The 23716-nt window shown below is 39.7% G+C and overlaps 1 protein-coding gene across 1 annotated transcript in view; it reads left to right on the forward strand.

Moving 5' to 3' along the window:
• The first annotated feature begins 489 nt into the window (after positions 1-489).
• Positions 490-23716, forward strand: part of LOC126162288 (sterol regulatory element-binding protein cleavage-activating protein) — a 284313-nt gene continuing 261086 nt past the window's right edge. Inside the window, exons 1-2 of the mRNA XM_049918707.1 lie at positions 490-1132; positions 2886-3116. Of these exons, the coding sequence (XP_049774664.1) occupies positions 2932-3116 (185 nt within the window). The 5' untranslated portion in view covers positions 490-1132; positions 2886-2931. The remainder of the gene's footprint in view (positions 1133-2885; positions 3117-23716) is intronic.

Here is a 23716-nt window from a genome sequence, read left to right on the forward strand (position 1 = left end):
TACGCTGATACTTCTGTATTTGCGAAAATATATAGCTTCAGTAATAATATCTCCTATATATAGTTAGTAAGACAAAATCAAGTAAAGTAAGGCCACACTAGCTAGCTGCGTTACCAAATGCAGAACGATTCACTAGAAGGCTACGGTATCTGTTCAAAAATTATCTTTCCTTAATTAAAGTCTACAAAACTGCTATCTTTCTTATTACAAAGCATTGCGTCCTCGTTTAAATTATGTACATAGAAAAATTTGTCGTAAGCATAAAATTTAGTGTAATACAATGTGGTTGGAGATTGGAAATGAATTTGTCCACATGACATTCTCGTGGAATGGCCCATGTATATTGATTATGATTCAAAATTGGTGTAGGCATCTTTTGATTCTAAATCTGTTACGCACCAGAGTTAAAATGAATTTAATCTCGATTGTTCTCGATGGTGCTTTTGCATTTATCATCATTGTGTTGGTATCCCTGCGAAATGTGTTGGTTATGATCATACATGTATACATCTGCGATGCAGAAGACGTGTGCGTGAATGAGAATGTGTGCGACAGTGTTCATAATAAAGTTTGTTGCTCGAATGTTTTTAATACGGGTCTTCCAGGGATAGTTTTAGTGAAGATGAATTGCGACACACCAGTATCGAAAGCATACGTTAGGAAATGCAGAAACAGTGCACTTATAGGCATACGAATACGTTAGAACATCTACGCCCACTTTTATGAGCATAAAGTGGTTTTTCGATCTATTTCAGAATCATCTCTTGTGGCATATCTTAATGAAAGTGTAACGTTTTGCCTTTTGGTTACGTGTGCTTAGAACAACATGGGCCGTAAACTGCCGTCAGTGTTGTAAACTTTGACAAGAGACGTGAAGTGTTGTGTAATTGTGTAACACGGGAAAACGCTGTACAGTTGTCATTTACATTTGAGCGTTTTAAAACAAAAATATATTATTAAATATTTTCGTGAAGCATGTTGCGGTCATGGGTTAATGAAGCGGTAGGTGTATTGTGAAGGGAAGTGAACTGTTCGAAAATTTGTTAATAAGGTTGTGGTTACTTAAAACAAAATTTACGAGCCAATTACCACTATCAGGCAAAGAAGAGCACAAAGTCTGGAAAATAGTGAGGTATGATTGCGTTGTTATTGTTAATAGATAATTGATATTGAATACCAACTGTATGGCTTTAGTGTTGTCCGCACCACTTGTTTTTAGCTTCCTAGCAAAGCATAGCATTAAGTAAAGTGACATTGCACTGTAGGTGAAGAATCCGTAGTCTGTTAAGACTAGAACGTTTTACGGTGTTGCCGTCACCATGGTAACGCCATTGTTTGTTTACATAGTCAGGTTGTAAAACGATAGGCACATCAACAATGTATTATCAGTGAAGCATATAGTGGCATTTTACACCATTTGACATAAAGTGGGGGAATTTGTAATCTTTGGGATTCGCTTGTCATCGACAGCATGAAATTAACAGCAGTTTTTCATATTGCGGTCGTTGTACTAGGCTATTGTTGGACAATCACTGCGTTTGTAGGAAGGGAGCCAGTGTGACCGGCAATGTCAAATTCATCAGGAGCTTGTTAAGGAAGTGCTTTCTTAGAACGCTGCCCGTAAGACGTTGCGCGGGTTTTACTTAAGTGGTATTATTTTTATGTGCGTGTTTGAAAATGATGCACTAAAAATTCTTTGGAGGCATTAGTGGATTACGCCTTCTGTATTTCTAAATGCAACCAGGAGTGTGTCCAAAACTGGGCAAGTTCATATTTGCTTGGTCAAGCGGACAAAATACTATTGCAGTGGCAACGCCATCCCATGTTATCGTAATGTGTTTACGGCTATTTCTTCCAGTCACTACCGTATAAATTGTAAATAGGTACAGTGTTACCAACAATTTGAAAGATGGCAAATGTCAATGTCTCGGCGTCAGCGCAATTGCCAAATATTCAATGTTTACATTGATGGGCGTGTTGGGAAGTTTGGAAAAGGATTTAGTTATCCTTCTTCGATGGATTTCGAACTAGAAGTTAAATTGTTATGGGGCTTTGCTTCAGTAGCTCTTATTAATCTTGATAGTGGAAAAACATTTTTTAATGCAATAGTAGTTTAAATATTTGAGTTCTTCTTCGATGATCTTACTGAGTCATTACGTTTTATTTCTTGGCCCTCTGAATCACGTTGCGTTAGTAAACAGCAGTCCATGTACGAGTGACTTATTGTATTTTCCTCAAAATTTGTTTATTTGAGTGAAAAGTTTGTAACAGTTTGTTGGATGAAAGTTTATTAGCAATAAAGCATCTTAAATCTCCCGCCGAGTACTTACTGTGGCACTAAAATTTGTAAAGAAAGAGCAACCACAAATTATTTCCCACAAGTTGATGTAGCAGCATCACATTGTGTCATCAATTAGCTGTACAAGTTCGCCGTGTGCTGAAAGTAAAATATTCCATAAAATGCTTTGATGATTTATAAGTATCATAACTGGGCATGTAGGTATTTCCATTATTACTTATGAATGGATAATGTGTGCTGCAGTTAAACATTGCCAGGCATTTAAAATTTGATAACATAGTGGATTTTTTTTTTAATTTAACCTATGATTTAGGATGAACTGTCAAGGATAAACAACTTCTTATCTGTTGGATGTATTTGCCCTGTTTGTCAGTTTATTTCACAAAATGTCTTTCATTACTGGCAACTTTGAGATATAGGTAACAACTCTCATGTTGTGTGTGAAAACGTGACTCCTGTTATAAGAACTTACAAGAGGTTTCAAGTTATATTATGATAGTAATAACTTCTAAGATAGTTGTCAAGTAGAAAGCTTTGTTCATTGTATCCTTTCTAGATTAAGTGCTTTCAGTACTGTTATTTTCAGAGGTATGTTTACCATGTCTAGCTTCTTGCTGTGGTGGTAATGTGGGATGGCAACTTCCGTGTCACCACCAGATGGGCCTGCCCATGTGAACTCACATTCACATCAGCGATCAAGCACACGAGTGTCTCTGCCAGAGAAAGTTTCACAGCTGTATTACGCCCATGGACTGTTCTGTGCTAGTCATCAGTGGCTTGTTTTGGGATTTGCTGCCATTGTTGTTTTGTTGTGCTGGTGAGTGAGACTGCATCTATTCACTGTCTGAGCAGCAAAATCGACAGCAAAGTAGTACTTGAATTCATTATAGTTTTGCTTAGTTGATTCCATTTGGAGAAATTGGAGAGATAGCTTTTAGGTATGTTTGTGTTTCAATTAGTTGCCTACCTATAACTGTTTTTTAGTTGAAGCGATTCACAAAACATATGTTATTAAGGTAGTAAAGTAGTGAAATTCTGCACTCATATTTACATTATAAATTGGGACATCTTGTTTTTTCCTGTTCTCGTTTTTCAATTGTGCCATGTAAATTTAGCATTACATACACACTGTAATTTTATTCTTCAGACAGGAATTTTTGCCAGCTAAAGTAAGGGATTTCTCTTATTACTCCAGTCCCTCCATCCTCCTCATGAAGTGCCAAATTACAGAGAGAGAGAGGGTGTGTGTGTGTGTGTGTGTGTTTGTGTGTGTGTGTGTGTGTGTTTTTTTTTTTTTTTTATAAGAGACTTGTCACAGAAGTATTTCATACCACTCAGAGTCTCCATTATGCTCCATATGGTTGAGAGCACTAGTGGGGGGGTGGGGGGGAGTAATACCTACACATTTTTGGGGTTGCCTGTTAAAATTTGCTTCTTTTGCCAAAACACAGCAGAGTTTACAGTGTCGGATAACTAACACATTTTGCAGATGCAGTTGCGAGAGAATTCTGAACAGTGGTTTATTAAGTGAGGACCTGAAAAAAGTAAGGTCACTAGCTTATGAAAAAGCACATCCTCGATACAAAAATAAACGTGTTATGTCTTCATTTATGTTCTTTAAAAGCCCATAAAATTTATCATTTCACCAGTTATTGAAGGCCCTTAAACATTACATTCTTTTGTCGAAAAAGTTAGTGGAATAATATGGCAGATAACGAGGTTTGCATAATAACCATATAGCAAAATACTCTCCTCTTTGCGTGCAATCACTTGCCAAAATCTCATTTCAGTACTTCAAACCACTTGTGAAATATGAGGAATGTTACGGATATTTTACTCCGCTATTATTGCTGGTGTGGCACAATCACACATGAATGTGCTACATCAGATCAGTTTTCTTGAGCATAAAGTAGAACTCAATATGTTAGCTAAATTTCATACACAGCAACATATTGTGTAATATGCACCAACACAAAATCATAGCAACCCCTAGTTTTCATTGCAAACTTTTTTTTAATTTTGTGCAGTCTTACCTTCACTTAAATATCACAATGACTATGACAATTAACGAAATGAATCGTATGTCATAATAACCTGACTTTAGAAGCTATAAGTAACACAAAGATGAAATTCTTTTTCCGGAGAGTTTGTGTAAAATTGTTTAAGAAAAGATTGCAGAGCTTGCACTGCAATTCTGTCATTGCCAACCAGCTGAAAGCTGACCATCAGTCGGCTTCCCCTTCCAAATAAACGAATGAACTTGCTGGCACTTTGGGCAAAAATTGGTCACTGTGTATCAGCCACTGTACCCTGCTCCGACTTTTAAGACGTGGTGATTAAATAACAATTCGAAGCTACAAAAATATGCACACAAATGAAAAGATCTCTGTAATGTATAAATGTTTACCAGCATTCACCTTATGCCTTTTTTCCTTACTTTGTACAGTATTGAAGGAGTCCTCAATTCTAAAGTGTAATTTTTGTTTGTCATTCTTGTTTTTTACATAACTTTTTGGAGGTGGGCTTTACTGCTGGTGTTGATTGACATTGAAATTCTGCCTCTGGTATGGAGGGTATTGCAATCTCTGTGTTTCATGACATTATCAATACTGGGCAGATATAAACGTAAATATTGCAATCTTACAATGAGGGTGTCACTTATCAATGATGCTTCTTAATGAGTACAGTACAGAGTTGTATATTCTGCTGTAATTGTAATTCTTTAAGTTGTGGTTACAGCCTTGCTATCAATGAACTTCATTGTTTTATGTATAGAATTCCTTCAGATTCATTACATGTGGTCACGTTTCATCATTACTTTCAACTTTAACTTGTTTTGAAACCTTTTCAAATTCTTGCCTCCTTAAATGCTTGAGAAACAAAAATACTTTTTCAGCATGTTAACATGTGCACACATTTTTGCTATTCTTAATTTATTTATTTTTTTGCCGGTCTTTTCAACATCTTATTGCACAGGATGGTGGGAATTCTCAATATTTTTGATGCTGTTTCTTGCTTGGAAATTTCCCAAGACAGGGTGGCTGGACTTTTACATCTATGGCTATACTCTGCAAGACATCTTACACTGCATTTTCTGGTCATGATCATTTCAGAAGACATGTGGGAGGAAGTAATGTGTTGCTTGACTCTTCTTCAGTCATACACTCTTGAAATTTCAACAGTAACACCGTCGATGATGCACAATGTCTCTCTTGTAGCAATTGCCGCTTCAGTTTTATTGAGCATCTCTGTTACACACTTTCGCTGACTGAACAGACCCATGATGAAATGAGCTGCTTTTCATTGGATGTTATCTATCTATTTCACAAACCCTACATGGTAAGGGTCCCAGGCTGATGAACAAAATTCAAGCATTGGTCAGACAGTTGTTTTGTAAGCCTCTTGTTTCATGAGCAAGCTACACATCCTTAAGATTCTTCCTCAGATCTGCTTTTTTTACAATTAACTTGATGTGATCATTCCTCTCTAGCTTACTCCTAGGTATTTTTTGGTAGATACTATTTCCAGTAAGTTTTCACCAAAAGTTTAATTAAACAGTGGTGGATCTCTTCATCGACTTGCATGAGATACATTATACACTCCTGGAAATGGAAAAAAGAACACATTGACACCAGTGTGTCAGACCCGCCATACTTGCTCCGGACACTGCGAGAGGGCTGTACAAGCAATGATCACACGCACGGCACAGCGGACACACCAGGAACCGCGGTGTTGGCCGTCAAATGGCGCTAGCTGCGCAGCATTTGTGCACCGCCGCCGTCAGTGTCAGCCAGTTTACCGTGGCATACGGAGCTCCATCGCAGTCTTTAACACTGGTAGCATGCCGCGACAGCGTGGACGTGAACCGTATGTGCAGTTGACGGACTTTGAGCGAGGGCGTATAGTGGGCATGCGGGAGGCCGGATGGACGTACCGCCGAATTGCTCAACACGTGGGGCGTGAGGTCTCCACAGTACATCGATGTTGTCGCCAGTGGTCGGCGGAAGGTCCACGTGCCCGTCGACCTGGGACCGGACCGCAGCGACGCACGGATGCACGCCAAGACCGTAGGATCCTACGCAGCGCCGTAGGGGACCGCACCGCCACTTGCCAGCAAATTAGGGACACTGTTGCTCCTGGGGTATCGGCGAGGACCATTCGCAACCGTCTCCATGAAGCTGGGCTACGGTCCCGCACACCGTTAGGCCGTCTTCCGCTCACGCCCCAACATCGTACAGCCCGCCTCCAGTGGTGTCGCGACAGGCGTGAATGGAGAGACGAATGGAGACGTGTCGTCTTCAGCGATGAGAGTCGCTTCTGCCTTGGTGCCAATGATGGTCGTATGCGTGTTTGGCGCCGTGCAGGTGAGCGCCACAATCAGGACTGCATACGACCGAGGCACACAGGGCCAACACCCGGCATCATGGTGTGGGGAGCGATCTCCTACACTGGCCGTACACCACTGGTGATCGTCGAGGGGACACTGAATAGTGCACGGTACATCCAAACCGTCATCGAACCCATCGTTCTACGACTCCTAGACCGGCAAGGGAACTTGCTGTTCCAACAGGACACTGCACGTCCGCATGTATCCCGTGCCACCCAACGTGCTCTAGAAGGTGTAAGTCAACTACCCTGGCCAGCAAGATCTCCGGATCTGTCCCCCATTGAGCATGTTTGGGACTGGATGAAGCGTCGTCTCACGCGGTCTGCACGTCCAGCATGAACGCTGGTCCAACTGAGGCGCCAGGTGGAAATGGCATGGCAAGCCGTTCCACAGGACTACATCCAGCATCTCTACGATCGTCTCCATGGGAGAATAGCAGCCTGCGTTGCTGCGAAAGATGGATGTTCACTGTACTAGTGCCGACATTGTGCATGCTCTGTTGCCTGTGTCTATGTGCCTGTGGTTCTGTTAGTGTGATCATGTGATGTATCTGACCCCAGGAATGTGTCAATAAAGTTTCCCCTTCCTGGGACAATGAATTCACGGTGTTCTTATTTCAATTTCCAGGAGTGTATTTATTTACAGTCCGGGTAGACTACCCGTCTCTGTTTCAGATATAAGTCCTCCTTGGGTCTTCTCACATTTCGCTACAGTCATATCACATTCCCGTAGACAGCATCATCCGCAGATAGCCTGATGTAGCTTCCATTGTTACCCACAAGATTATTTATCTGTGTTGTAAACTGTAATGGCCCTATAACACCCCCCTGGGGTTCTCCAGAAATTACGTCAACATCTGTCGATTTCATTCCATTAAGAATAATGTGTTGAGTTCTAGCTCATATAAAGTCCTGAATCCAGTCACAAATCTGATTCGATACCCTGTGAGCTTACATTTTGCTTACTGGATGACAATGGCTAACTGTATAGAATGCTCTTCATGATGTCAAGCAACATGGCATTGACCTGGCCACGTTTAGCTATGGTGCTTCGGATTTCATTGATGAACCGAGTGAGTTATGTTTTGCAAGATCTCTGTTTGCGGAATCCGTGTTTTTTTTTTTTAGATCTTTATTCCCCAGAAATGTCATAGTGTGTGAGTGTAGAACATACCCCATAAGTCTATAACAGATTGTCACTAACAACTAACAGTATAGGCCTATAATTGTGGTCATCATCATGCCAGTGACTTGTGACAAACTATTGTTACAAGAGGAACAGTTACTTTCACGTTACCATTTGTAACGATGTTCGATGACAAGAAGAGGTGTGACTTTGAATTGCAAGCAAAATCCACACCTCTCTCACATCGGTTGACTTACTTGATCTGCGGAGCCGATCTTCTTCTCTGGATTGCTGGTTCCGTTGATCTCCAAACCCTTCTTCTCTGAAGAATAATGCTGGTTACGGGAGTTTATAAGGCACTCTATTTTTGAAATAATTTAGCACTCGAAGAATACTTTTAACTTAGGCATAGTATATTTCAACTTCCACTGAGAACAAATTCAACATTTCTCACATCAATATTCGAATGTTTATAAGTCATCCAATTTGTCTCGTGTTAGACTCGATAAAACATCTGCAGTAGTGTAGTTTTTACAACCACATAATTTATAAACATGTCTTGCTTCTAGCAAGTCCAACACATGAAGTACAATTAAATGTCTATAATCAATTGTTCATTTTTCTTTAACAATAATCACAGACACTAAAACAGCAAGGAATACTTCATGATTACTTCTTGCTCTTCCAATAAGACTTCTGTGGCGCGAGTGGCAAAAACTTGTCAATACTGTTTAACCGTCGCGTCTACCTTGTGCTTATGACTCCTTTCCAGCCTGGACACACAAATGTGTCGCGCAGTATGTACGTTCTCCCACACTTATTTTTAAAATATCGTGTGTTCGAGACAGTAGAAGAACGAGTGGTTCTGGAATTTACATGGAAGTTCTTGAAGCACTACATATCGCTCCCCTCAGCTCAAACATGTGACATTTTATACATACTCATTATGTACATTAGTATTACATAGAATAACAATTCATAATTCCCACATTTTTTTACTAACCGTGCATAACTCTTTTATTTACTATTTAGCTTTTCTTTTTTCATTTTACTTTGACTATAAAATGACAGTATTTCACTCAATGTTTGGGTCAATACTTTTATATCTAGGAGTAGTAGGGCCTAAACCTTTGGGTTTCCAATTGTAAGCTCCAGGTTTGCTGACACTTGGGTATTTTACTCTTTTATTCTAATTCTTTGTACCGCTTCTTTAGTATGTAATAGCCTCATTAATTATAAACTGTTTGTAGTCTGGAGGAACTCTGGGCAAATGAAAGTGTTCTTCTTGACACTTGTAAACTCGCGTAAAACATAATAATTCTGTTGGAATATAGAATTCAAACTTACCAGAATAATTCGTATGAAATATGTGACTTCTGTCAAGATACCGTCCTTTTCCCCTAGGATCAGTATCTATATCTTACAGGTGGGTTGACCCTATGAGTGCACATACTCCTTCCGTTTTGGTAGGTATGTTCCTTTTAATTCTTATTCTCCTATGGTACAGGTCAATCCCTTTCTTGGTGCCCCTGTCCACACAGTATAGGTCAGCCTTTCTTAGGTCTGCCTATCAGCCTTTTATATTCAATAAATGCTGGGTGCCCCCCCCCCCCCCCCTTATCCTTCCCAAGTAGGCCTCATGGTTCATTGCCCTAGTATACATCTTAATGTACACTGTGGTTAAATATTTCTTGGAAAAAACGAAAATCTATTTCACACTCACTTTTTAATACTTCATTTAATACCCTAGAGTCCTCCTCTACTTTTCAACTTCTGTAATCTTTAGTAGATACTATGTCTACCCATATTATTTGACTCTTAGTAAATACTACGTTTACACCTAATGAACAAGTCCCACTACTCTATGACTCATCACTCCATCAGAGTATTTGCTACACCGACTTTACTTAATTACGCATCATAATGAACTCCAATCTGGCTTGTGTTCTCCTTCATTACACACGCCTCCTTCTTATGTATACTAGTTGTAAAATTCTATACTTACGTATATATGTGATATGAAATCTTTATAGTTGTCATATGTATATATACAGGGTGTTTCAAAAATGACCGGTATATTTGAAACGGCAATAAAAACTAAACGAGCAGCGATATAAATACACCGTTTGTTGCAATATGCTTGGGACAACAGTACATTTTCAGGCGGACAAACTTTCGAAATTACAGTAGTTACAATTTTCAACAACAGATGGCGCTGCAAGTGATGTGAAAGTTATAGAAGGCAACGCAGTCTGTGGGTGCGCCATTCTGTACGTCGTCTTTCTGCTGGAAGCGTGTGCAGTTCACAGCGTGCAAGTGTGCTGTAGACGACATGGTTTATTCCTTAGAACAGAGGATTTTTCTGGTGTTGGAATTCCACCGCCTAGAACACAGTGTTGTTGCAACAAGACGAAGTTTTCAACGGAGGTTTAATGTAACCAAAGGACCGAAAAGCGATACAATAAAGGATCTGTTTGAAAAATTTCAACGGACTGGGAACGTGACGGATGAACGTGCTGGAAAGGTAGGGCGACCGCGTACGGCAACCACAGAGGGCAACGCGCAGCTAGTGCAGCAGGTGATCCAACAGCGGCCTCGGTTTTCCATTCGCCGTGTTGCAGCTGCGGTCCAAATGACGCCAACGTCCACGTATCATCTCATGCGCCAGAGTTTACACCTCTATCCATACAAAATTCAAACGCGGCAACCCCTCAGCGCCGCTACCATTGCTGCACGAGAGACATTCGCTAACAATATAGTGCACAGGATTGATGACGGCGATATGCATGTGGGCATAGAGGGAAACATTCCACGTGGGAAAAATATATCTAAAATCAAAGATGATGTGACTTACCAAACGAAAGTGCTGGCAGGTCGATAGACACACAAAAAAACACAAACATACACACAAAATTCAAGCTTTCACAACCAACGGTTGCTTCCTCAGGAAAGACGAAAGAATGTGGGTTTTAAGGGAGAGCATAAGGAGTCATTCCAATCCCGGGACTGGAAAGACTTACCTTACGGGGAAAAAAGGACAGGTATACACTCACGCACACACACACATATCCATCCGCACATACACAGACACAAGAAAAGACAAGAAAAAAAGTCTACTTGTGTCTGTGTATGTGCGGATGGATATATATATATATATATATGTGTGTGTGTGTGTGTGTGTGTGTGTGTGTGTGTGTGTGCGCGCGCACGCGCACAAGTGTATACCTGCCCTTTTTTCCCCCTAAGGTAAGTCTTTCCGCTCCCAGGATTGGGATGACTCCTTACCCTCTCCCTTAAAACCCACATCCTTTCGTCTTTCCCTCTCCTTCCCTCTTTCCTGAGGAAGCAATCGTTGGTTGCAAAAGCTTGAATTTTGTGTGTATGTTTGTGTGTCTATCGACCTGCCAGCACTTTCGTTTGGTAAATCACATCATCTTTGTTTTTAGATATAAGAAAATACAGGGTGTTTCAAAAATGACCGGTATATTTGAAACGGCAATAAAAACTAAACGAGCAGCGATAGAAATACACCGTTTGTTGCAATATGCTTGGGACAACAGTACATTTTCAGGCAGACAAACTTTCGAAATTACATTAGTCACAATTTTCAACAACAGATGGCGCTGCGGTCTGGGAAACTCTATAGTGCGATATTTTCCACATATCCACCATGCGTAGCAATAATATGGCGTAGTCTCTGAATGAAATTACCCGAAACCTTTGACAACGTGTCTGGCGGAATGGCTTCACATGCAGATGAGATGTACTGCTTCAGCTGTTCAATTGTTTCTGGATTCTGGCGGTACACCTGGTCTTTCAAGTGTCCCCACAGAAGGAAGTCACAGGGGTTCATGTCTGGCGAATAGGGAGGCCAATCCACGCCGCCTCCTGTATGTTTCGGATAGCCCAAAGCAATCACACGATCATCGAAATATTGATTCAGGAAATTAAAGACGTCGGCCGTGCGATGTAGCCGGACACCATCTTGCATAAACCACGAGGTGTTCGCAGGTCGATAGACACACAAACAAACACAAACACACACACAAAATTTGAGCTTTTGCAACCCCCGGTTGCTTCGTCAGGAAAGAGGGAAGGAGAGGGAAAGATGAAAGGATGTGGGTTTTAAGGGAGAGTGTAAGGAGTCATTCCAATCCCGGGAGCGGAAAGACTTACCTTAGGGGGGAAGCGCGCGCGCGCACACACACACACACACACACACACACACACACACACATCCATCCGCATATACACAGACACAAGCAGACATTATATATATATATATATATATATATATATATATATATATATATATATAAGCTTTCGCAACAAACTGTTGCCTCATCAGGAAAGAGGGAAGGAGAGGGAAAGACGAAAGGATATGGGTTTTAAGGGAGAGGGTAAGGAGTCATTCCAATCCCGGGAGCGGAAAGACTTACCTTAGGGGGAAAAAAGGACAGGTATACACTCGCACACACACACATATCCATCCATACATACAAGACACAAGCAGACATTTGTAAAGGCCTTTACAAATGTCTGCTTGTGTCTTGTATGTATGGATGGATATGTGTGTGTGTGCGAGTGTATACCTGTCCTTTTTTCCCCCTAAGGTAAGTCTTTCCGCTCCCGGGATTGGAATGACTCCTTACCCTCTCCCTTAAAACCCATATCCTTTCGTCTTTCCCTCTCCTTCCCTCTTTCCTGATGAGGCAACAGTTTGTTGCGAAAGCTTGAGTTTTGTGTGTATGTTTGTGTTTATTTGTGTGTCTATCGACCTGCCAGCGCTTTTGTTGGGTAAGTCTCATCATCTTTCTTTTTAAATATATTTTTCCCACGTGGAATGTTTCCCTCTATTATATATATATATATATATATATATATATAATAGAGGGAACCATACCACGTGGGAAAAATATATATATATATATAATGTCTGCTTGTGTCTGTGTATATGCGGATGGATATGTGTGTGTGTGTGTGTGTGTGTGTGTGTGTGTGGGCGCGCGCGCGTGGGCCTCCCCCCTAAGGTAAGTCTTTCCGCTCCCGGGATTGGAATGACTCCTTGTGTATCGACCTGCCAGCGCTTTTGTTTGGTAAGTCTCATATATATATATATATATATATATATATATATATATGTGGTTATAATAGAAGGAAACATTCCACGTAGGAAAAATATACCTAAAAACAAAGATGATGTGACTTACCAAATGAAAGTGCTGGCAGGCCGACAGACACACAAACAAACACAAACATACACACAAAATTCAAGCTTTCGCAACAAACTGTTGCCTCATCAGGAAAGAGGGAAGGAACGGGAAAGACGAAAGGATGTGGGTTTTAAGGGAGAGGGTAAGGAGTCATTCCAGTCCCGGGAGCGGAAAGACTTACCTTAGGGGGAAAAAAGGACGTGTATACACTCGCACACACACACATATCCATCCACACATATACAGACACAAGCAGACATATATATCAGATATATGATATGTTTGTGTTCGTTTGTGTGTCTGTCGACCTGCCAGCACTTTCATTTGGTAAGTATCATCATTTTTTTTTTTTTTAGGTATATATATGTACACATGCAATGTAGAACTGTCACAATAAATAACAATGTGTGCATATTTCCCGATGTACACATACGTTCCCCCTACAACACTTGACGGTTCATATCTCTCGACAGGTTTCTAGTTGGTAGTTTCACTGTTTGCATATTCGTGTCGTGTATCTTTGTGTGTGTGATGATATGTGTTTGTGCAGCCTGATTCTTCGGCTTTCTTATCTGGAGATAAGTTGTAGGTTATTGGAAACCACGGAGAATATGAAGGACTTCTGCAACAGAAGTAGATGAATATGGAAAGAGGGAAAAAATAGGCAGGTACTCAAAAGAGAAGTAAGAAAGGAAAAAATAGAAATGGTTGTTAAGTTCGAAGAAGAGAAGGAATATAGCCCCAAAGACAGGAAACCCTTCTCACCCCCCTTCCCCAGGATTCCTACCTCACCAGTACGTGAGTGAGAAGCCGGAGGAGGTATGGTGTTAAATTGTCTCCTACAGAAAGGACATTCTCACCTTCACCTTGAGGTCCCTGAAGAAAATCTTAGCAACCCCTATGGAACGGCAAATGGTAAAGAATCAGTCACACTTGTTTGCGAGGGTTGTTTGGAAGGGAGTGGTGTGTGTTCTGTGTTCGCCATGATTTATATGTTGGTGTAAATCATGTTTTAATCTACAATACCCACCCCTTCCAAAAATTATACAAACCCTCCCATTTACATCACATTTCATAAAAGGTATAAAATATTATATACCAAATAGAAAATTATACACTAATATTAAATAGTTGTGTAGTTAGTCACTTTATATTATCTTCTTACACATACGTAAAATCCTCCATTCAGTTTATGTTGTCTTGACATCACTCTGTTTAATTAGTACCATCATATTATACTTTTCACTTATATAACAGTCTATTCGTTTCATGTTATGTCTAGAGATCACTATTCATCCACGATTCTCTTAAGTTTTCTACTTGACTGTCATATCTGGTTTCCTAGGTACTAAAATTATAGGATAGTTTAAGATTTTAGGAATAGATTATAGAATAGTTTAAGATTTGAAGGGAATTTGGTGCAGGAAAACTATCTTGGAAGAAACACCCAAAACATCTCGGGATCTGACGGTCGTCACTCTGCCTGTTAACTCAGAATGTTAATGTTCCTGGGGGACATACAACTTTATTTTCTTTACATTGTATTTTCCCTTCTCTGATCCAGTTGTAGGATCTACTAAGAATAAGGCTTTGGGATGTATTACTGCTTGTGTTTGGTAAGGTCCTTCATGTTTCTGAAAAAACTTGTGTCTCTTTTTTTTGAGGCAGAGCTCTGATGATGTTGTTTTACCAGAACTAGGTCATCGACCTTGTACTGAGGTTCAACTGCTTTCTCATTATGTTTACTCACTCTGTGTTGTGCCTTTCCAACTAAATTTCTGGAAACTATTTTCTGTTTAAGATCATAATTGAAAGTAGATTGTTCAGGCCAATTAAAACATTTAAATAGAGGTTCTCCTACAAAAGGTTTGCCTATTACTTCTAAAGATGTTAATCCTGTTGATAAATGTAGTAATTCATTTAAAATAGGCTCAAAGTCTTTGATCTTCATTGCCCATAAATATGTTTTTCATGGCAGTAGGTGCAGCATAATTTCCCAATCTCTTTCATTACCCGTTCACATGGATTCATGGGTGGGTTATAGTTGGATATTAACACTTGACGAATACCTTCCCACACTAAAAATTCTTTAAAATCATTACTACAAAATTGTGGTCCACTGTTGGAGAGAAACCGTTTCTGTTGCCTACCTCCAGAAAATATTGTTGCAAACAGCTTATCATGATTGGTGTATTTCCTTTTTTAACAGGATACAATTTAACTTACTTTGACCAACACTTGTGAGGACTAAAATGTATGGCACTCCTCCCTTACCTTTCGGAATTGGTCCAAAGAAATCCGCTGCTGTAAGATCATATATAGACTTAGGAATGATTGCGTACATTTTGTATTTAACAGAGTGTTACTCTCTTTAACCTTCTGACAGTTTTCGTAAGTCCTAATTAAAGATGCTACTTTATGTCCCAACTTTTTAAAATAATAGAACTTGTTCATGTGGGATATGCACTTTTTTATTTCAAAGTGTCCATATCCTGTATGAATATACCACACAGTTTCGTCCTCCGTCAACTTGGGGATGCATAAATGCCACCGTTGTGATGTTATACTATCTCTCCAAAATAAATGATGACCCATAATTTTCCACTTTCCTGCTTGATTAGGAGGCAAGGAGTTCCTAATACACATAGCAAACATCTCGGTAAAATAGGGATCATGATGTATGTTCTCTGTTACTCTTTGTGCCATCTCTTGTACCCTGGTGTGTGGATACTCTCCTGTCAGAAAATTAATTGCAAAAATTACGCCGGGTCCTTCCATCCATTTTAACTCTTCCATACCTATAGGTAAACTAGACAAAGTGTCTGGTACAATATTCTTAGAACCTTTTACATATTGTATTCTAATGTCATATTCTTGTAGAAACAATATCCATCACATTAGTCTACTATGTAACAAACAACTATTCATAAAAAAAGATAGAGCTTGATGATCTGTGTAGATATGTATTTCTGACCCCCATACTAGTGTTCAGAATTTTTGGACACTCCATACTATTGCTAACAGTTCTTTTTCAGTAGCTGTGTAGTTTAATTCATGTTTATTAAGACTACAGCTAGCAAAAGCTATAGATCTAGCAAAAGCTATAGATCTGTGATTTACATTTTCTATACCCCACTCTCCTTGGAATAGTTGTGCCGCGATCCCATAATCAGTTGTGTCTGTTGCAATTTTAAATGGTTTGCCCATACTCGGATGATGGCATATGGGTGCTCCTACTAGTGCTCTTTTTACGTTTTTTAACACATTATTTATGTTTGATCCCAAACCCATGGTATTCCCTTTCTTAACAAATGTAAAATTGTTGTGTCATTCAGTTCTTGTCGCCTAACATACCGTCTATAGTACCCGGTCATTCCGATAAATCCCTTCAATTGTCTCACATTTTTAGGGGGTGGACATTCTTTAATAGCTTTTATGTGCTCAGGATCCGGTCTAATCCCCTGAATCCCTACAAGATGCCCTAAAAACTTAAGCTCGTGCCACACAAAGTGAGATTTAGACACTTTCACTGTAATACCTTTTCTTTAAGTTTTTTCAGGGTCTTACTCAGTGTCGGGCAATGTTCTTCCCAGGTAGCTGAGATTATGAGAGTACCATCTACATATATTATTAAATCCTTTAATAAATCTCTTTCTAATGCTTTGTCCAGAGCACATATACATACTGATACGGAGATATTAAGTCCAAAACAGGAATGCTGTATAGTTTTTTGACTCCGGGTGTAACCTAATTTGCCAATATCCAGCAGTCAGGTCCATTGTGCTAAAAAACTTTGCATTCTCAAATTTGTTAATTGGTCTGTCTCGTTCTGTTTCTATATGCTTATTTAATGTACACACGTCCAGCACTAGTTGCACACCACCTGTAACCTTTTTAATCACTACTAAAGGGTTATTCATGACACTAGAACTAAGTTATATTATATTGTTGTCAATCATTTTATCATTTTCCTACTTAACTGCTTCTTTCAAACTTACCAGTATTGAATATGACTTACAGAAAAATTGCATGTCATCTTCGAGTTTAAACTTGCATACGTAATCGCTGATATTACCGGGACGATCGGAAAATACTTCTTCATATTCCCTTAGAATTCTGTATAAATCTAGTTGTTGTGCATTGGTTAATATTGGGGATTCTTTTACTTTGTTTTGTAAGTCAATCCTATATACTAATTGGTCTACATTATCGATCTCTGGTGACAGTTGTGCTGTAGCTGCTAATCACAGACATTGACAATCAGTTGTGTAGCTGTCTGTCACAAACGGTACCCAATATCTACTGTCCCCTTTCCCAAAACATAGAAGATTTTCCTCAAAATTTAAAATGACTTTAGATTCTAATAACCAAACTAACCTAAATAACACATCTCCACTGATATTTTCTACTATTAACAATGTCTGATGAAACTCTTAAGCAGGACTGTTCCTAGCCTATCAGTGTACCATAATTCATTACAGAGGCAACCACTTCCCCATTTCAATTCATACTAAAGAGTAACAATATGTCTATTTTGACACAATCTGTATGTCAGCTCAAGGCAACATATAGTGATTTCCATTATTTTTGCCACAAGAATTGCTTCTATTGTACACTGTCGTATTCACTTACCTGGTTTAGTATCGCCCAGTTCTTCTGCAGGCGTCGGCATATTTTTATGAATTATTTCATCTGTATTCTGTTTAATAGCCTTCATCTTGCTTTCATATTCTTAAAATATTTTAAGACATAAAAGTTTGTTTATTGTTGTTGTAAATATTTAACAGTTGTTCCACTACATGCTGTACTTTCACCCATGCTATGCAGATGCTTATTCTGCTAGGTTACTTTGTTTGTGTCATGGCTTGTTTCTTTGTTGTCACATTCAGTACAGGAAATTTGCTTGTCTTAACCTAGATAGTGAGTAATGTTAAAGAAGACGGATAACAGTTCTGAATGAAAGAAGGGGAAGATCTAACAGTAGGACAAGAAAACAAAGTATTCTGTCATTTAACTCGGGCACCTGGTAATTGTCAATTACCTGGCAATACAAAGAACATTATTGTCCTCAGAGATTAGTATTCATAATGTGTTTTCATGTCACTGATTGAGATTTCATCTAAAAACTCTTGTGGTGGTGGTGGTGGTGGTGGTGGTTGTGGTATTTCTGTAGTAGAATGAGGTACTTCATTCACAACTTTCTCAAATTCAACGACGTAATCTACCCCCATATGATGCTTCTTAGAAGTGAACTGATAATTTTGTTTGCCATAGACGAATTGAATAGACATTTGACCATTTTTTGCTAGTGGCTACTGCCAGAAGCTGGCTTTGAAGTCTGTTTATCGATATCTTGACACCATTGAACTTTGGTACAGGACCTTCTAATACCTCACTTCTGTGCATTTGTGGTTTAATGACTTATTCACTATGAAACCTTCTGTCCATAAAAACTTCACCTTTCACTCTGTTTTGTGTGCTGCAAGACCAGTCTTGATTCAGGAATGCTTGAATAAATTTTTTATATATTTTACGTCTACATCTACATTTATACTCCGCAAGCCGCCCAACGGTGTGTGGCGGAGGGCACTTTACGTGCCACTGTCATTACCTCCCTTTCCTGTTCCAGTCGCGTATGGTTTGCGGGAAGAACGACCATCTGAAATCCTCTGTGCGCGCTCTAATCTCTCTAATTTTACATTCGTGATCTCCTCGGGAGGTATAAGTAGGGGGAAGCAATATATTTGATACCTCATCCAGAAACGCACCCTCTCGAACCTGGCGAGCAAGCTACACCGCGATGCAGAGCGCCTCTCTTGCAGAGTCTGCCACTTGAGTTTGTTAAACATCTCCGTAACGCTATCACAGTTACCAAATAACCCTGTGACGAAACGCGCCGCTCTTCTTTGGATCTTCTCTATCTCCTCCGTCAACCCGATCTGGTACGGATCCCACACTGATGAGCAATACTCAAGTATAGGTCGAACAAGTGTTTTGTAAGCCACCTCCTTTGTTGATGGACTACATTTTCTAAGGACTCTCCCAATGAATCTCAACCTGGTACCCGCCTTACCAACAATTAATTTTATATGATCATTCCACTTCAAATCGTTCCGCACGCATACTCCCAGATATTTTACAGAAGTAACTGCTAGCAGTGTTTGTTCCGCTATCATATAATCATACAATAAAGGATCCTTCTTTCTATGTATTCGCAATACATTACATTTGTCTACGTTAAGGGTCAGTTGCCACTCCCTGCACCAAGTACCTATCCGCTGCAGATCTTCCTGCATTTCGCTACAATTTTCTAATGCTGCAACTTCTCTGTATACTACAGCATCATCCGCGAAAAGCCGCATGGAACTTCCGACACTATCTACTAGGTCATTTATATATATTGTGAAAAGCAATGGTCCCATAACACTCCCCTGTGGCACGCCAGAGGTTACTTTAACGTCTGTAGATGTCTCTCCGTTGATAACAACATGCTGTGTTCTGTTTGCTAAAAACTCTTCAATCCAGCCACACAGCTGGTCTGATATTCCGTAGGCTCTTACTTTATCAGGCGACAGTGCGGAACTGTATCGAACGCCTTCCGGAAGTCAAGAAAAATAGCATCTACCTGGGAGCCTGTATCTAATATTTTCTGGGTCTCATGAACAAATAAAGCGAGTTGGGTCTCACACGATCGCTGTTTCCGGAATCCATGTTGATTCCTACATAGTAGATTCTGAGTTTCCAAAAACGACATGATACTCGAGCAAAAAACATGTTCTAAAATTCTACAACAGATCGATGTCAGAGATATAGGTCTATAGTTTTGCGCATCTGCTCGACGACCCTTCTTGAAGACTGGGACTACCTGTGCTCTTTTCCAATCATTTGGAACCTTCCGTTCCTCTAGAGACTTGCGATACACGGCTGTTAGAAGGGGGGCAAGTTCTTTCGCGTACTCTGTGTAGAATCGAATGTGTTACTGATCCCTGTTCCCCATAATTTTGCTTCTCCTTCTAAACTGTTGGCCGCGAATTTCATTTTTTGTTGTTCTGTAATGTTTTTTGGAATGATGGCCTCAAATTGTCTACTGAAGGCTACTGGGTGTATAGTTTCCTTACTCGAGAAATGATGGAATTTATACGCATTAGTGTGTTTTACTACTGCACTTACTTGAACAGTACCTTTCTTTTTTGTTCCCAACAAATTTCTACCTTTTGTTTAACTTCATTCTCAATCATGTCTTGTATTTCAGGAAGTTCTTTTTGCACTGTTTCTCTCAGTTTGCTCTGAAATACAATTGTGTTACCTTTACAAGAGGATTCTACATGTGAAATGTTAAACCAAGTATATCATGATCTTTTATGATATGCTGTAAATTACAAACTTCTAACTTTTTACCCCTATCTTTTATTTCATATTCTGATTTCTTGGTACATCCCTCAGTTTTAACTTCAAAATTTGTTGCCTTTTGTTCCAAAGCATCGAATTTACCATTAATTTGAGCTATTCCTACATTAATTTCTTTTAAGCCCTTATCTGTTCGATTTTGTACTTTTCTTAATTCCTCCATATATTCTGTTTGTGCCCCTCTTTGTACCTGCAAAATAAATTTTAACATAGACCTTATATACTGATTATCCGAGTTGGCAAAGTGTCAACTGATGCTGTACCATGACTTACTTCCTTTTCCCTGGACATTTTACTAATACTAATGTTCCAATTACAAATCTTAGGCTGCTGTTGCAATCACAACACTTATACTATTTTTCTTCCTCAACATACTGCTGCTGATTCTCGTAGCTGTGGGCTGCACCACTGGCTGCAACTTTTATTGCAAACTGCGCTGGCCGCTTCTTGCCACTGCCGCACGTGTCGTTTGTGGCTGCATCACGCTTCTCCGCCCGCTGTGCCATCTTGTAACATTAAGAGTCTTGAAGTGATGACTAATAACATAATCCCATGGGCCACGCTCACAATGTTAACTTTTATTCTCATATCACTTCAGCACTTCCTCTTACTCAATTACCAGTACTACTTTCATTATAACAGAAAATTTGATTTTGTGGCATCAGCTGTTATAGTTAAACTACAGTTCAAAAACAGTCCAAACCTGCCTATCTGAGTTATTATGCAGTTCTCTGGTCATTTACAGTTCACATGAATCATAGTCCTTACATAGTTCACTGATCGGGTACAGTTCACAGTTCTCGCGAATAAAACCTAACCTCATAATTCCAAAGCACTTTGACTTCAAAGATTATTCCCACCAGGGATGCCATGTATGCCAAGTTGAAAAGGAGAGGATGAGAGATAGAGGAATATATATATGTGCTTGTGATATACCACTTTCCTCTAAAATTTCTCTCCTTCATACCTTCTCTGTGTTACCGTAGATGACATGTCAATGATCTCATTTGTACTAAGATTGCGGTACACACGAGGTACTGATTTGCTTCCGCTGCCCTGAGTGGAATGTATAAGTTCTAATAAATGTTAACCAAACTGTGGTCTTCTGTAGTTGTCCCCTATGCAGAAGACAGCACGTAGGTTGTGAATCTGTTATCTTGAGGCTGTAATAAACTCTTAGCAAGGAACAAATATTATATAAATTTCCAATTAGTTTCTTTGTAAGGGATGCCACTTGCTTTTTATTTGCAGAACGTGAGGAACTGAACAATTACATTCCACTTTAAAGTCACAAATAATTTCCATTCTTTGGCAAATTAGTGAACTCTGTGTTCCGTAATTACCATCACACTGTTCTTAACTACATGTCCAAATAACTAGAAACTGCTAATAAAGTCTTATCGGACACCGACCTCAGCAAACACCATGTATGTTCTTCTAGACTGCTGAACCATCTCTGATCTTAAAGCCGAACCACTTTGCCTGCACGATCCGAAGGTCACCAAAGTGTTTCATGTGCCTTTTCGTTTAGCTGTTGTTTATTATTCTGCTGGATATTTATACTTGTGAAATAATGGAGTGATCGCAAGCTATTGAGAGATTATTTGATTTGAAATGCAAGCAAATATGCTGTTTAGTGTATCTAACATTAATAACAGAGGATTATCATATTGGTATGCAACTTCGGAACACAGCAGCCAATTGTAGAGAAGGACCACAATTTTAGACAGCCTTTCTCATGATACCCATACTGAATAAACCATGTGTCATTGGTACCTCACACCACATTATGTCATCTTGCCATTGCTGGCTTCTCAACTTGCAGAGCTTCATGTACTTCAGAGCTTCATGTACTTGAATATGTTGGCTGTAAAGCCAGATATATTACAAGATGTAGCCTAAAGACAAGACAAGTAACCCTAGTAGTGGAGGATAGAATGGGCTTGAGTGTGATAGTAGGGATGCTACCCCCTCCTTCAGATTTTACAGTGCCAGAATAGGTACAGTAGCTAATTTGACATTGACTACCATGAGCCCATTGCAGTTCTACGATTAAATTTGCAACATAAATCTCAACAGCAACACATGTAATGACAACACACACAGCTTGCCAGATTCTACCAAACAGCTCACGATCTGTAACAGCTTCTGCCACAGTGCACAGCATACTGGGTTTGTGCCCAATAATTTTTTAAAGAGACTGATTGCTTTTCAACATTCAAAACCTTAAAAATCTTTGAAGTAAGTTCTTTACACATTATGCATCACTATCCCCGTTTTCCCCAGTCCACATATGCTTCCTGAAAAAAGGTGTCACCAGGAACCACATGTTCATTGGAGCCTCTTTTTACCCTGTCCAAGAACCCATGATTCAGGTTCATACTTGAAAATCAATGTCTCATCTCCTTTTGTTGCTTTTTCAAGGAAGTTGACATTACTTCTGTAGTGTTCCAGCAACCCATGACACTTCAGCACATGGATTTCTTTCTGTTCATTGGTCTCCACTTTTGGGACTTTCTCATTACTATTAAATGTGATAAACATTCAATTTTGGTATATTAAAATCCTCTGGTATCATTCTTACAATTAAGTGTAGATCCCTGTTCAAAGCTATCTACATTTTCCCCACATTTCGATGCATGTGAAATATTGGCCGATACCCAGAGCACTAATTCTCATCATGTTTTTGCAGCCCTGCTGGTAATGTCTTTATTCTGCTTGTAAATTCTTGGCTGGAACATGGATTCTGGCTTGAAGGCTTGCTGAATCAGGCTCACCATCTTAGAGTCCAGTTCTTTTGAGTTTAACACAATATTTGATTTCATATTATTGCTTGATTAACAGCAGTGTCTTGACTCACAATGTGTTACCAAAATACGCTAGGCATGAAGTGTGATACTCACCCTGTCGCTGTCTGGAGGCAGCTGAGCCATGTCTCATTCGTTAGCAAAGAGCCCTTTCCACCATTCTCACTGAAAATCAAATCACTTAGGTCCTTTTGGTTCACTGGAGAATTTTATTCTTGAAGCCCTTGGGACAAAGCTTTTAGTATTAGAGGACACAGAGATACAAAGACTACAGATACTGTAACTCAGACACGAATAATCAACAAATGGAGAGTAAATACAAGCCTACTTTCTGTATTGACTAGTGACCGCCACTTCGTAAAACCACCTCACAGTAATAAATGACAAATAATGTATGAACACAGAACATGCACTCTCTCTCCCCCTCTCCCCGCCCCCTCTCACCACCACCACCACCACCACCACCACCACCACCACA

The sequence above is a fragment of the Schistocerca cancellata genome, chromosome 2 (assembly GCF_023864275.1).
Source record: "Schistocerca cancellata isolate TAMUIC-IGC-003103 chromosome 2, iqSchCanc2.1, whole genome shotgun sequence".
Lineage (NCBI taxonomy): Eukaryota > Metazoa > Arthropoda > Insecta > Orthoptera > Acrididae > Schistocerca > Schistocerca cancellata.